The 14,322-nt window shown below is 43.7% G+C and overlaps 1 protein-coding gene across 2 annotated transcripts in view; it reads left to right on the top strand.

The window, feature by feature from the left end:
- The window catches only part of seh1l (SEH1-like (S. cerevisiae)), a 28,117-nt gene extending 16,410 nt beyond the window's left edge, over positions 1-11,707 (top strand). The window contains exons 7-9 of one of the 2 annotated variants that reach the window (XM_070896537.1): positions 2,086-2,243; positions 5,629-5,791; positions 10,839-11,707. In XM_070896537.1, the coding sequence (XP_070752638.1) occupies positions 2,086-2,243; positions 5,629-5,791; positions 10,839-11,058 (541 nt within the window). In that variant the 3' untranslated portion in view covers positions 11,059-11,707. Of the gene's footprint in view, positions 1-2,085; positions 2,244-5,628; positions 5,792-9,824 lie in introns of both variants that reach the window. The other variant, XM_070896538.1, reaches the window with a different exon arrangement.
- Positions 11,708-14,322: the final 2,615 nt, after the last annotated feature.

Below are 14,322 nucleotides of genomic sequence, written 5' to 3'. Positions count from 1 at the left end.
TTCTACTTTGGAACAGAATTTTTTCTTCAAAAGGGGGCGTGTCCGGCCACTGACGCCTGATTTCAAAGTTTCCACAGTGAAAATGTACTCCAAACTAAAGTAGAATGGAGCAAGTGAAGATTTTTGTAGAACTGAAAAAACCTGTTCTACACATTAAAAAATCAGGCGCAGGTTACAAATTAGGCGTCCAGAACGAGGTGGGGGGGGTGGGGGCGGGAAAGGAAGTCATTAAATTCTACAATAAATCCTTATTTATACTTCTACAAATATTATACAAATAAATCCAACCTGAATAAACATTTATAAGCAAAGAAAAGATTAAATAAACCATCTTCCTACCTGTGTGAAGGCACGGAGAATGCTGCAGTCAGCCTGAGGCACCCGTTCTTTCCCGCGGGGGGGGGAGAGAGGAGGTGCCCGTTCTTCCTGCGGGGGGGGGGGGGGGGGGGAGGAGGCGCCCGTTCTTCCTGCGGGGGGGGGGGGGGGGGAGGAGGCGCCCGTTCTTCCTGCGGGGGGGGGGGGGGGGGGGAGGAGGCGCCCGTTCTTCCTGCGGGGGGGGGAGGAGGCGCCCGTTCTTCCTGCGGGGGGGGCGGCGCCCGTTCTTCCTGCAGGGGAGGAGGCGCCCGTTCTTTCCCGCGCGGGGGGAGGAGGAGGCGCCCGTTCTTCCCGCGGGGGGAGGAGGCGCCTGTTCTTCCCGCGGGAGGGGGGGTGGGGAGAGGAGACAGTGAGAAGCCTCAGTGTTGATGGCAATGTGCTTTTATTAAAAAAAATTTCAAAAATTAAACAACTACAAAGAACTACAAAAATGGCCGAGTGCCAATGTTTTTTTCACACTGCGCGTGCGCGAACACTCCAACGCGCACGCGCAGCGTTGCCGGCAGGAAAAAAAACTAATTTAAATAGTACCCTCCCACTCACAAAATCGGCGCGAGTGTAGGCTCCGCCCCCCCCCCGGGCACCGCGCCAGGCAGACAAGGAGCTGCAGAACGCTCCAGAATCGCGAGTTTATTTTTAGGCGCGAAAAACGGGCGCCCAGCTCGGAGTGACGCCCGTTTTTTATCGTGTGGAAACTTGGGCCCTTTATGTCGGAGCATGTGAATAACGGTTTTTAAAACTCTCTCACAGAAGTAAATTATTCTGTGAATGTAAAAATGTATTTCTGAATTTTTCTATTCTGTCTGTTAATTTAATGTATGTCTAAACGTGATCATTATTTTATGGTACCAGTTGGGTTGTACCTCTCCCCATCACTATTCATTTTTGTAAGTCAGCGATTCTACCAATTAGGACAGGAAGCCATAACAATATATTTTTTTAATTATAAATTTTTTTTTTTTGGTTTTAATAACAAAAGAATGATGGGAGAGGTTAAGAGAAATTTCTGTACACAGAGTTGTTTGGACATGAAACTCCCGATTGGAAACTGCAGTAGAAACAACAACAACTTGTATTTATATAGCGCCTTTAACATAGTAAAACGTCCCAAGATGCTTCACAGGAGCGTTATCAAATGAAACTTGACACCGTGCCACAGAAGAAGAAATTAAGGCAGATGAGAGGTAGGTTTTAAGGAGCGTCTTTAAGGAGCGTCTTAAAGGAGGGAAGGTAGAGAGGTTTAGGGAGGGAGTTCCAGAGCTTGGGGCCGAGGCCACAGAAGGCACGGCCACCGATGGTTGAGCGATTATAATCAGGGATGCTCAAAACACCAGAAGTAGAGGAGCGCAGATATCTCCGGATGGTTGTGGGGCTGGAGGAGGTTACAGAGATAGGGAGGGATGAGGCCACGGAGGGATTTTAAAACCAGGATGAGAATTTTAAAATCGAGACATTATAAAGCTTTTAAAAGGGAAGTGAATAAATAGGAAGAATTAAACGATATGGAGAAAGGACAGTTGAGCTGTCATATTCTATAATTTAACAATACTACTGAAAAGATCTTTTTGATGAATAATTCCCGGCCCAAGATAGCTGCATTTTGTTTCGCCCTGATCTTTCAATAGTAATCTGATGACTTCTAAACTGTTGCACAGCCAATAAAAATAAGAATTAAACCTTTATCATCGTCTTTCCACCCCCCCCCCCCAGAAAAGATTTGAGTTCTTCAGGAGGGCCAACCAAATTTGAAATTCAGACAGTGGCACAGTTCGATAACCACAACTCGCAGGTATGGCGTGTGAGCTGGAACATCACTGGTACGGTCTTGGCGTCCTCTGGAGATGATGGATGTGTCCGATTGTGGAAAGGTGATCTTGAATTTCTAAGCACGATTAGAGTAACATCAAACAATTCCTTTGATTGTATGGTATTGTAATTATTGAGGGGTTTAGTTGAAGATTATAATTTGCTGATCTCGGTGCAGGTGAGTGAACATCACTGAGGTGGCTTTATTTCACTCTTGACTTCCCATTGTGCTATTGGCATTATTACCCTATTAGACAGGGATGTTGTCACGTGGACATTTAATATCACAATCTGCTCACTGCAAGTATTATAGTAATGTGACATTTTCAGCTGTTTAAAAATAAGGGAAAAAAAGTCTTGGGCCATAAATCAGGGTCTCTACGGCCGCACACGATGTGCGTACATACCTGTAGAGGCCCCACAAGTACCGGTTCTTGGCACGCAATGCGCATGCGCCGAAATCCAGCATTTCCGAACTGTCAACATTTATTTTGACACATCGCACGCATCCCCAGGAGAAGGGCCTTCGCGGGAGGAAATTTGGGCTATTTGCCCAACTCTTGCCCAGCCAATGCCCTTCAAACTCTTACAGGTGTAAGGCCTGCTTTTACCAGCGTAAGAGTTTTAAAAGATAGAAAAATAAAATGTTATCAATAATTTTTATAGTTAAAAACCCTGTCTATTAAGGTAAGTTTATTTTTACCCCTATTAAAACATATTTTAAAATATTTCAAAAAAATAAATTTTTGTCTAAAACAACAAATTAAATTAAATTTATCCACATTTATAGAAATGGTGATCTCCGTACAAACAGAACTCACCATTACTGTGAATGGGGATACGCCATTTTCATTGGTTGGTCCGGCCCATGTGATCCCAGGCTGCGCATACACTCCTGGTATATGTGGGCCCCTACTCTGGACTGTGCAGCTCGGCCTCTGAGCGCAAGTCTACGTTCCTCCTGGACCACCAGATAGTTTCGTTAAAATATTTTCGGTCGGAGGCGTCAGCCTGCAATTTTTGGCCAATTATTTCAACCTTTGGTTTCATCTGCAATAAGAATACTGATGGAAACTGGAAGCTGGTTCTGAAACTCTAGGATGGTTGGCTATTATTTAATAAGCCACAAGATGGTCATTGTTGGTAAGAGACCAAAGAACTGAAAGGAGCAATTACTGCCTTGTGTAGCTGATTACTTTGGTGTTTAACTGAGTTTTGAAACACTGCTGGGTGCTACTTTTCTCGTACCTCATTTTATAGTTCTGCCCACGATCCGTAATCTAATTTCAGCCACGCAACTTAATTCCCTGATTCATAGAATACGGATCTTTATTTTGCAGAGCAGTTTTATGAATCGGGTATACACAAAAACACATTTTTTCTGTACAGATTTTTTTCACTCTTTATTAAAAGGCAAATTGTGGGCTCCCTCCATTGCTCACCAGCGAGTAACACGGTTGTACAAATCAGGGTTTGCAGTAGGAGCACTGCACTTCACCTCAGTCCCCCGGGTGACGGAGGGAAAAAGTGCCTGTGATTCCAACTCCTGACTGATCATTGCTGGAAGTGAACCCTGATCATTGCTGGAAGTGAACCCTGATGTGACTGATCATTGCTGGAAGTGAACCCTGATCATTGCTGGAAGTGAACCCTGAGGTGACTGATCATTGCTGGAAGTGAACCCTGATCATTGCTGGAAGTGAACCCTGATCATTGCTGGAAGTGAACCCTGATGTGACTGATCATTGCTGGAAGTGAACCCTGATCATTGCTGGAAGTGAACCCTGATCATTGCTGGAAGTGAACCCTGATGTGACTGATCATTGCTGGAAGTGAACCCTGATCATTGCTGGAAGTGAACCCTGAGGTGACTGATCATTGCTGGAAGTGAACCCTGATCATTGCTGGAAGTGAACCCTGATCATTGCTGGAAGTGAACCCTGATGTGACTGATCATTGCTGGAAGTGAACCCTGATCATTGCTGGAAGTGAACCCTGAGGTGACTGATCATTGCTGGAAGTGAACCCTGATCATTGCTGGAAGTGAACCCTGATCATTGCTGGAAGTGAACCCTGATGTGACTGATCATTGCTGGAAGTGAACCCTAAGGTGACTGATCATTGCTGGAAGTGAACCCTGATCATTGCTGGAAGTGAACCCTGAGGTGACTGATCATTGCTGGAAGTGAACCCTGATCATTGCTGGAAGTGAACCCTGAGGTGACTGATCATTGCTGGAAGTGAACCCTGAGGTGACTGATCATTGCTGGAAGTGAACCCTGAGGTGACTGATCATTGCTGGAAGTGAACCCTGAGGTGACTGATCATTGCTGGAAGTGAATCTTGATGAATGATGGGTTCACGCGTGGCTGTGAGGAATGACAGCGCTAGAAAAGCCTGCCTGAGCTCACCATCTTAATGCCACCAACGCTGTGCGTCTGTACACATGCAAGGACCCAGCACCTTCAGGACAAAAATGGGAAGGTGTGGGGCGGGGATGGAGGAGCAGAAATTAGTGAGGAGTAAAAAGAAAGCTGTTCTAGAACATCACTAAGGGGCAGAGGATGATGGTATGGGGAAAACCACTGGATGGGAGAACAAACTGATGCTTGGAAACTTTGATGAAAATTATCCAGGTGAGTCTACCAGTTTTGAGTCCATCTTGATACTAATTATCATTAGGACAAGACCCAACCGATTTATTGGACCCAGATGGAAATTGAGGTGCTGACGATTTGGTTTGGTTTTGCGCTGGAGAAAGGATGAAGCTGGACTCCTCTGTCTGCCTCAGCCCATTTGTCGCTGAAACCTTCATACTTTTGTTACCTCGAGACTCGACTATTCCAATGTGCTTCCCATCTGCCACCCTCTCGAAATTTCAGCTCACGACTCAAGCCCCGTTCACCCATCAACTCTGTGTGCTCGCTGACCTATACTGGCTGCCGGTCTGGCAATGCCTCGAATTTAAAATTCTCATCCTTGTATTCAAATCCTTCCATGGCCTCGCCCCTCTCTGTCTCGAACCTCCTCCAGCCCTACATTTCTCCGAGAACTCTGTGTTCCTTCAATTATGGCATCCCCACTTACCTTTGGCCCTCCATTGATGGCCGTGCCTTCAACTGTGTAGGCCCTGAGCTCTGTGTTCCCTCCCTAAACCTCCCCCCTTTTTCCTCCTTTAAGACGCTTCTGAAAACCTACCTTTTTGACCAACCTTTTGTCCCAATATTTCCTGGTGTGGCTCGGTGTCAAATTTTGTCTGTTAACGCTCCTGGGAAGTGCTACATTAAAGGCACTATTTATAACTGTGGCATAGGTCACTGGTTGAAAACACATTGATCGATCCTGTAAAATGTGTGAAATATTAATTTGTGTTCATTGGGGTTCTGAAATGCTTAAAATGCATACCACTGTTGACTGAATTGCTGATGATTTTGTTATATTTTTCAGCTAATTATATGGACAATTGGAAATGTACTGGCATATTGAAAGGAGATGGAAGTCCGGTAAATGCTGCCTTAAATCAACCGACATTGGGAATTATTAATTCTGCCTCAACATTAAGCAATACATCCACACAGAGTATACTTAATGGAACATCTGCCGGAGGAAGGTAGGTTGATAGTGCCTTCAGTTCAGAGGCACTGATGCAGATTTGGAGAAATTTAGCCAGCATGTCACTATTTGGGGGTTACGTTTCATTTGACTGTTTTTCAAATGTTAGCCAAGTTGGCATTACACTGCGGTATTTGAACACTGGGACACTAGGGCCATGTGTCAAATCCTGTAACAAATGCTGATTGGCTTCACTAAAACATTCCTCTTTTTATGTTGGAGGCTAGAAGTCATCTGTTGTGAAGAATGTGTAAAGGCTGATGCAAATGAGACCCCACAGAGAAGGTGGGTGGGTAACCTGCATTTGGGCATCTGCTAATGTCCCCCAGCACTGCCCCCTAATCATCAAGATCCACGGCGCGGCCCTGGACAACGGGAACCATTTCCCATACCTTAACAACAAGAGCAGACATTGACAACGAGAGCCAACACCGCCTCCAGTGCGCCAGTGCAGCCTTCGGCCGCCTGCGGAAAAGAGTGTTCGAAGACCAAGCCCTCAAATCTGCCACCAAGCTCATGTCTACAGGGCTGTAGTAATACCCGCCCTCCTGTATGGCTCAGCGACATGGACCATGAACAGTAGACCTCTCAAGTCGCTGGAGAAATACCACCAACGATGTCGCCACAAGATTCTACAAATCCTCTGCGAGGACAGACGCACCAACGTTAGTGTCCTCGACCATGTCCACATCCCCAGCATTGAAGCACTGACCACACTTGATCAGCTCCGCTGGACAGGCCACATTGTCTGCATGCCAGACATGAGACTCTCAAAGCAAGCGCTCTACTTGGAACTCCTTCACGGCAAACGAGCCAAAGGTGGGCAGAGGAAACGTTACAAGGACACCCTCAAAGCCGGCCTGATAAAGTGCAACATCCCCACTGACATCTGGGAGTCCCTGGCCAAAGACCGCCCTAAGTGGAAGAAGCGCACCCGGGAGGGCGCTGAGCACCTCGAATCTTGTCGCCGAGAGCATGCAGAAATCAAGAGCGTGCGGCAAACCAGTCCCACCCACTCTCTCCCTCAACGACTATCTGTCCCACCTGTGTATTGGACTGTTCAGCCACCTAAGGGCTCACTTTTAGAGTGGAAGCAAGTCTTCCTCGATTCCGAGGGACTGTCTACGATGATGAGTGCTGTTCTGTACCTGCTGCTAGGTGGTGTAGATCAGTGTTTCTCAAACTGGGGTCCACAGACCTCCTGTAGAGACTTTCCAGGGCGTGCGTGGCCAGAGGTAATTTCAAGCCTGCCCCCTTTATAGAATCAGCACTGATTCAGTTCTTGCGAATTATTCTCAACAGCTGGGCCGGCCTCCTCATTTTGCAACGAGCGCTTGCTGCCAATCGAGCCAATTCCTCGCCCTGGCGCCGTGCCCCCTGCGCCACCTTCCCGACGCATGATCGGAACGCCCGCGGGGCCCTTCAGACACGTGCCTGAACGCGCTCACGTAAACACATGCTATCCCATAGTGCAGCTGTTGCAGAGCATGCCGATGGGACCATGCGGTGACGAGCCATGTTTCCAGCAGCAGCCCAACATGCACATGAGTGCCGTGCCCTCACTCGCCTTGGTCAGCCTGCTGACGGCTTTTGAAAACCGTCCAGCACTAAGTGGCTAATAGCGTCCATCTGATGCTGCGGAGTGTCCAGTACTGGTATGAGAAGCAGGCACACCCATCTCGCATGCTAATCGATTTGAACCAAAAAAAATTTGAGAACCCACTCGTATAGATCCCTTCTAGCTTCTGTGGGCATCTTCCCCAACACGGAGCTTAGGTCAGAAATTTGCCCTTTGGGGAATAGAATCATAGAAATTTACAGCACCGAAGGAGGCCATTTCGGCCCATCGTGTCTGCACCGCCCAACAAAGAGCTATCCAGCCTAATCCCACTTTCCAGCTCTTGGTCCATAGCCTTGTAGATTACATTGAGTACTGTGTGCAATCCTGCTGCTCACTGCTACTTTTATTTTAAATTATTACTCCTGTTTCATTCTATATTAACTTTTACTTTTGAAGATCTTTGAGTGATGTTGGCACATTATTTTATTACATTTTTATAAAGAAGAATCTTTATGAATAAATCTCTGACCCCTGCCATAAATTCCAGAAATGAACAGGACCTACTCTTAAATTCTTCATTTACTTATACAGATTTTTTTTTTCTATAACAGTGTATAGTCATAGTCATAGCCACACACTAGATTCTATAACAAACTTCTCACGGTGTGGAAATAACAATAAAAACTCCTTGCTGTGTCCACTGCATGGTGTCCATAACTCTGAAGTGGATGTTACTGTGAAGTATTTGATGTATGTAACACTGAAATAATGAAGCACATTTGAAATGATGAATGTCCAAACTTATGTAAAAAAAAATGATAACAAGCAATGTTTCCTGTAAGTTGTGGATTTTAGTGCATGGTCCCTTTAAATTTCTGCGCATGCGCGTATTTACAATGATGAAGCCGATGAACGGACTGAGCGGTACTTTTCCCATTGCGGCCACCCAGCTTAGAGGGAACATTGATAACAAGTACTAAATACAGTGGTGTACCCTATTGCAAATGCTTAGAACTTAAACCCATCCTCATGGCATACAATAGTGTCTGCTGCACTTAAATGTACACAACTCTGAGCTTTTACTGAATAGGTTAAAATCATTTATAATTTAATTTGCCTTATCGTACACCAAACCCCTAAAATGTATGAGACAGCAGTTCTTTGGGAGTTTACAGGGGGTTGGTTTTGTATCTAGGTCAGACATCAGGAGTGCATGTGGTTTTATTAGCTCCCTATCAGAGATGGGTTGCTTGCTAGTGAACAAGAGTAAGAACTCTGTCCGCTTTACCCCTCACTAACCCAGGGAGGTCAGCACTGACCAGATACCAAAACTGGGACCATCATGATTTGCGTAACTCCACTGCCCACTGGATGAACTTGCTAAGGAGAGCTCTGGGATTACATGTTCTTCGACCAACAATCGCTCACCATTTTACTAGCCACGTGGTCTCTTTTTTTAAATGCGAGAGTATGTCCTCCACTCCAATGGGTGCCTGAAATTGGGACGTGAAAACCAATAACATTTATTGTAGATCAGTGTTCTTGCCTTAAAGGAAAATTTTCAATCTAAAGAAAACCCATATTATCAAACAATGTAATTTAAAGAAAAAATGTGGGTGGGGTGGAGTTTCCTACTTAGCTGGAGGTGTTTTTAATTTAATTACAGATTCTAAGGCCAGTGGAGCTGACTATTTCAACTCTTCTGTCACATTATGGAGGCACTTCATTCACCCCAGTTATGGCTGCATTGGAATGGCTTCGTAGAAAATCTTGTAGATCGCCAATCTGGGCCTGCTGGTTATTTTTGAGCCAGGGAAGATGGTGCTGGATGAGCACTGCTCTGTATTCATAGGGGAGAAAATAATGGGGGTGTTATTTCTGGCCAGAAATACTCTCTTTTCTCTGGCCCTGTTAATTGGTGAGTGGTGGGGGTGGAGACAACACAATCTCAAGACTTTTGTCAGTGCTGCCTTCGCCTAACTTACTGGAGGTTCAGTCCTTGATTTCCCCCCCCCCCGTCCCTTTCTGGGGAAGCATTGATGATTTGGGAGCTTTGCAGTGTGGAAAAATTGCAGGGGCAAACAACATTTAACTTGGTGGCATGAAGCATTGGTTCCAAAGCAGTGTGCTATCTAGAGGTTGCTCACCCCCCTTCCCCTTCTAGAAATACTCCATTTTAAAATTTGAGTTTGTGTATACTGTGGTGCTGAACAGTGGTTGTGGACGTTGCTTGCATGTCCTTTCTGTATACAAGATTTGTATTGACTGATCAAAGAAACAGACTGTAGGAGCTATCAGCAGAGCATTTTGGATTTCTCTATTTAACTGTCGAAGTGAAAGTTGCATTTGAAATGTTCTTTTTTTTTTACCCCCCAACCCAAAAATATATAGTCAAATAGAAAGGATTACAAACATTTGCAAATTTGGAATGTGGTTAAGCAGAGGAATATGTTCATTTTTTTCCTTTTAGGAAACCTTGATACATCTTGCCTTCTACACATATTATGCCCTTTTCAACAGCAAGAAAGCACAGCTGATCTCAAGCTAACTGGAATAACTTTGCTGTATTGCTGCTTGTTGCATGCACACAGGAATGAAAATTGAACTCCCTTTTCCCCTCCCCAGCGTCATCTGATATCTCCCGAGACCAACCAGCAACCTGCTTACTAATAACCTTGGATGGAAGGCTTTATAAAATGACATATATTTTTTTTCCCCTGTTTGCTAGTATTTTTTTCTCCCCGAATAAGTTTGGCATTGTTCTTAAAACAGTTGGCATCAATGTACAGGACACTGAGGCGAGGCACATGTTGCTTTACATTACAGAAGCAGGCTTGGAATAAATCTATTTTGCATCTTCTGTAGCCATGTATATATAACATTTAAGATGACAATAAAAATGACTTTCTTTATATAAAAAAAAGTATTAAAGGCCGAAAAGTGAGTAGAGTTTAACTAAATTGATTTTGAGCTGCATAAACAGCAACTGCACACATAATGCATGCAGTGAGCACTCCAATGCTACCCATGGAAAGTACTGATGAAGATATAGAAACCCAAGCAGATATGTGCCCTTTTTCCAGTGTGGGACCAGTATTGTGTGTTTTAATTAGAATGGATTAAATAAATTAAGGATCACATTGACACAGTATTACATGCACTTGTTTTTTCACTGTTGTATTTCTGATTAATTTTTTTTTACAGTCTCCGAACTCTCTCCTCATACTTGTATTGATTCATAAATATTGTGCTCACATAATGATGTAGGAAACTGTTTGGAAAATACAGGTGAAAGATAGTTAAAGGGCATTGAACTGTTGCATGGGATTCCTGAACCTAGACCCAGTGTTTTAGTTTGTTTATTTTGTTTTAGGCATATGTACCTTTCATTTTCTTATATTCACCTCTTTTTCTCTTTTGTCTTTTGTTCTTTTTTCTCCCATTTTTTTCTCTCACCTGTGTGTACCCGTCTACATCGTTTCAGGTATTTCTTTCCCCCTTCGGACCTTGCTCGGGCCGGATCAAGATGGTCCAGTTATGCCCAGCCTCTTCCTCTTCCTCCTCCTCCTCCTCCTCCTCCTCCTCCTCCTATGACAGAACAGTCTTGTGATGCTGATACAACCCACCTTCAGTATCGTAACCCTCACAGTCGCTACTCCTCCAGAACTCTTAATTCCTTGCCAGAGAATGAGGGGGTGCAATAAAAAAAAAGGCCTACTTTTGCAGAGCTGATAATTGTGTGTGTTTCTGCTAACTTGCTTTCACACTTCCTCACTTCTACTGTACAGAGAAAGTTTCTCAATTGATGGTTTATTGGATTCGTTCTGTCACTCGGATATGAATTGTGTAGATAATCTGATGTTGAAAAGTCTCCAAAATATTTAAAATTGGAAAGCTGCAAGTGACAACTGTATACGATGACAGCGAGTAGACCAAGTTAAACTGAGAGTTGTGGTGTGCCTTAGAAATGCCTACTGTTAATTGGTTTTTAATGGAGATTAATCTGTATCATAAGCGAATTTTGAAAGAAATACACATTTTTGAAATTATTTGACCATATCAATTTTTGTTAAATATAATTTCTTGTGTTATGGTTGAGAGAAAATTCTGTATGTCTTAAATATGTTGCCGACGTCAAATGGAGTGGTGCATGTAGTGCACCAGTTGGCAGGATGATCATGGAAGCTGTGCCGGTATTTGCCATTCCTGCGTTTGAGCTGAAGTACACCACCATCCAGCCAGCATTTTGCTAAATATTTATACAGGCAGTGGTATAGAATTACACTGAATAATGGATTAAGTATAAAATTAGTTACATGTTTTTGTTAAAACAATAAAGACATATGCAAACAACTGACTTGATGATAATTTGTATGTGCACACGTATTGGGGGGGGGGGGGGGGGGGGGAAATGTCAGTAATCAAGTCATTGAGTATTGATCCCTCATTCAATAGATTTTACTGAATATTTGTCTCTTCAGTAGCATAAATTTTTGAAAGTGATAAACATTCAGGAGATGAGATTTTGAGCTGACAAGCTGGTGGGTTACCAGTAAATTGAATCAATTAATTTGAACTACAAATTTAAATATACAGTACCTCCGTACAGACAGAGTAAAAAGTTAATTGAACTAAAAATTCATCTCGAGCAGTGGCGCAAAATGGGCAGTATCGGATTGGGCACCGTTCTACACAGTGCCTGATGTTCAGTTCCACTGACTGCCGAGCCAATACGACCCATCTTGCAGCACCGTCCCTGACAAGTTTCTCAGTTATTGTCTTTAACAAAAAGTGACACTCTTTGTTAAACTCCTGTAAAAATAGACTAAACACCTACAGCTATCAAAATACTACATACAAGAGCAGAATTGTAAGCCCATGTTTGGAGCTGAAAGTATAAAACATGGTCAAATACATTCTGTGTCACTAGATGTGGTGGACTTTAAATTGACATGGTCCAAACTAACTACAATAATCTATCACTCCAAATGATTAAATCTCTTAAGTGCATACAGCCACAGGTGACTTTTATTTCCCCTGCAGAAATCAATACTTCGTTCCTGTATCTGTATTTCCAAAAAGCCTTAATAAAGAGCAGCACAAAAGGTTGTTCAGTAAAGTCGAGTCGTTTGGGATTGGTATTCAGATTTTATGCTGATTGCAAATTGGTTATACTTGTGTAGGCAGAGAGTGACCATTAGAGGTAGCAGGCTTGGTGTGAGATTCTGTCTGAGATTTGTGTGAAGATAGTTATTCTATCTTTATCAATAATTTGGACAACGGCAGCAGTGGTATATTCCTTCAGTTGCCTGATGACAAAGATGTGGGTGGACTTCGGACAAGTAACAATGCAGCCTGAAACAAAAATAAAATGCTGGAAAAAGAGGGTGCCGATACTACAACACTGGAACCATTCGGGGGGGGGCATCGGAAATCATATGATTTCACATAGGGCCCCCAATTAAGAAGGAACAGAGCAAAGGTAGGTGGCGAAAGATCACATATTGCAAGAAAAGGAGTGACATGTGATCACGTTGATCACAGATGATGGTTAACTGACAAGTGATAAGAGCATAAGACAAAAGGTGACGTGATGAGAAAATAAAGACAAAAGCCTAGATTTTGCGTTGGTAATGATGGCAAAACTGTCAGCGTTCGCTGTCATTATCCCTATGAAACTGACCGTAACTTCAGGATTTAGCGCCTGCACAGCTAAATGCGGAAATCCTGAAGTTGCAGTCAGGTATTCACTGCTCCGCCACAGGGTGCGCTGTGGAACTCCCCAGAGCCAGCAATCGGTGAAATCACTTGAACTGACGAAAACATCCCTTTATCCGGTTCAATATAGCTATTAATATTAGCCTATAAAAAGATACGCCTTGTTGAAAGGTGTACTGTAATTATGTATTGACTGTAGAACTGTGGTTCTGGCCCTGAAAAAATAATTTTATATTTGTGGAATGTCAAATTTCTCCCATTATGATAAAAATATTTTTAAAATAAAGGTTTCTATGATATATTAGCTTCTACATTAACCCCATGTATATGTCTCGATCTTTATTTTGCTGTATGTAAAATGTTTAAAAAGTGAAAGTTAAAAAGTTGCTTTGTATTTCCTGGTTTGTTGTCTTTAATATGATTGGTTGCATAGACAGCTTGATATCACTGCTGCTGTGCGCTGACAATCCGCTTTTGACAGCACTACAATCAAATTAAGGTCGTGAAAGCTAAAGTTTTCGCCACAGAGATCGTGAGATCTTTGTGGGCAGCTTTCTTCGAGGTAAGCAGTGATTGCCATCACTTTGCCAATAACAAATTCCGGGCCATACAAGATCCAGAGAATGTGGGAATAATAGCTAAGCAGAGAGTGAAAGTTATTACAACATGTTCCATTTATATCGCATCTTTAATGTAGGCGTCCCAAGGCGATTCACAGGAGCGTTAGCAAACAAAATTTGACACCAAGCCGCACAAAGACATGAGGACAGGTGACCAGAATACATGGCAAATTGGATCATGCTCCAGTAGGCCGGTCTGGTGGAAGAACTGACCCCAGGAGCTCAGATCACCCTGCTGACACTGTATCAATGGGTAATCACCAACCCACTCACTCTTTTTATTCCTTCAGGGGATGTGGGCGTCGCTGGCAAAGCCAGCATTTATTACCAATTCCTAATTGCCCTTGAGAAGGTGGTGATGAGCCGCCTTCTTGAACCGCTCCAGTCCAAGTGGTGAAGGTACTCCCACAGTGCTGTTAGGGATGGAGTTCCACGATTTTGACCCAGCGACGATGAAGGAACGGCGATATATTTCGAAGTCAGGATGGTGTGTGACTTGGAGGGGAACTTGCAGGTGGTGGGGTTCCCATACCCCTGCTGCACTTGTCCTTCTAGGTGGCAGAGGTCGCAGGTTTGGGAGGTGCTGTCGAAGAAGACTTGGAGAATTGTTGTACCTTGTAGATGGTACAC

The sequence above is a fragment of the Pristiophorus japonicus genome, chromosome 1, assembly GCF_044704955.1.
Source record: "Pristiophorus japonicus isolate sPriJap1 chromosome 1, sPriJap1.hap1, whole genome shotgun sequence".
Lineage (NCBI taxonomy): Eukaryota > Metazoa > Chordata > Chondrichthyes > Pristiophoridae > Pristiophorus > Pristiophorus japonicus.
Note: the sequence above shows the minus strand (reverse complement) of the source record. Positions and strands in the feature narration are given on the sequence as shown.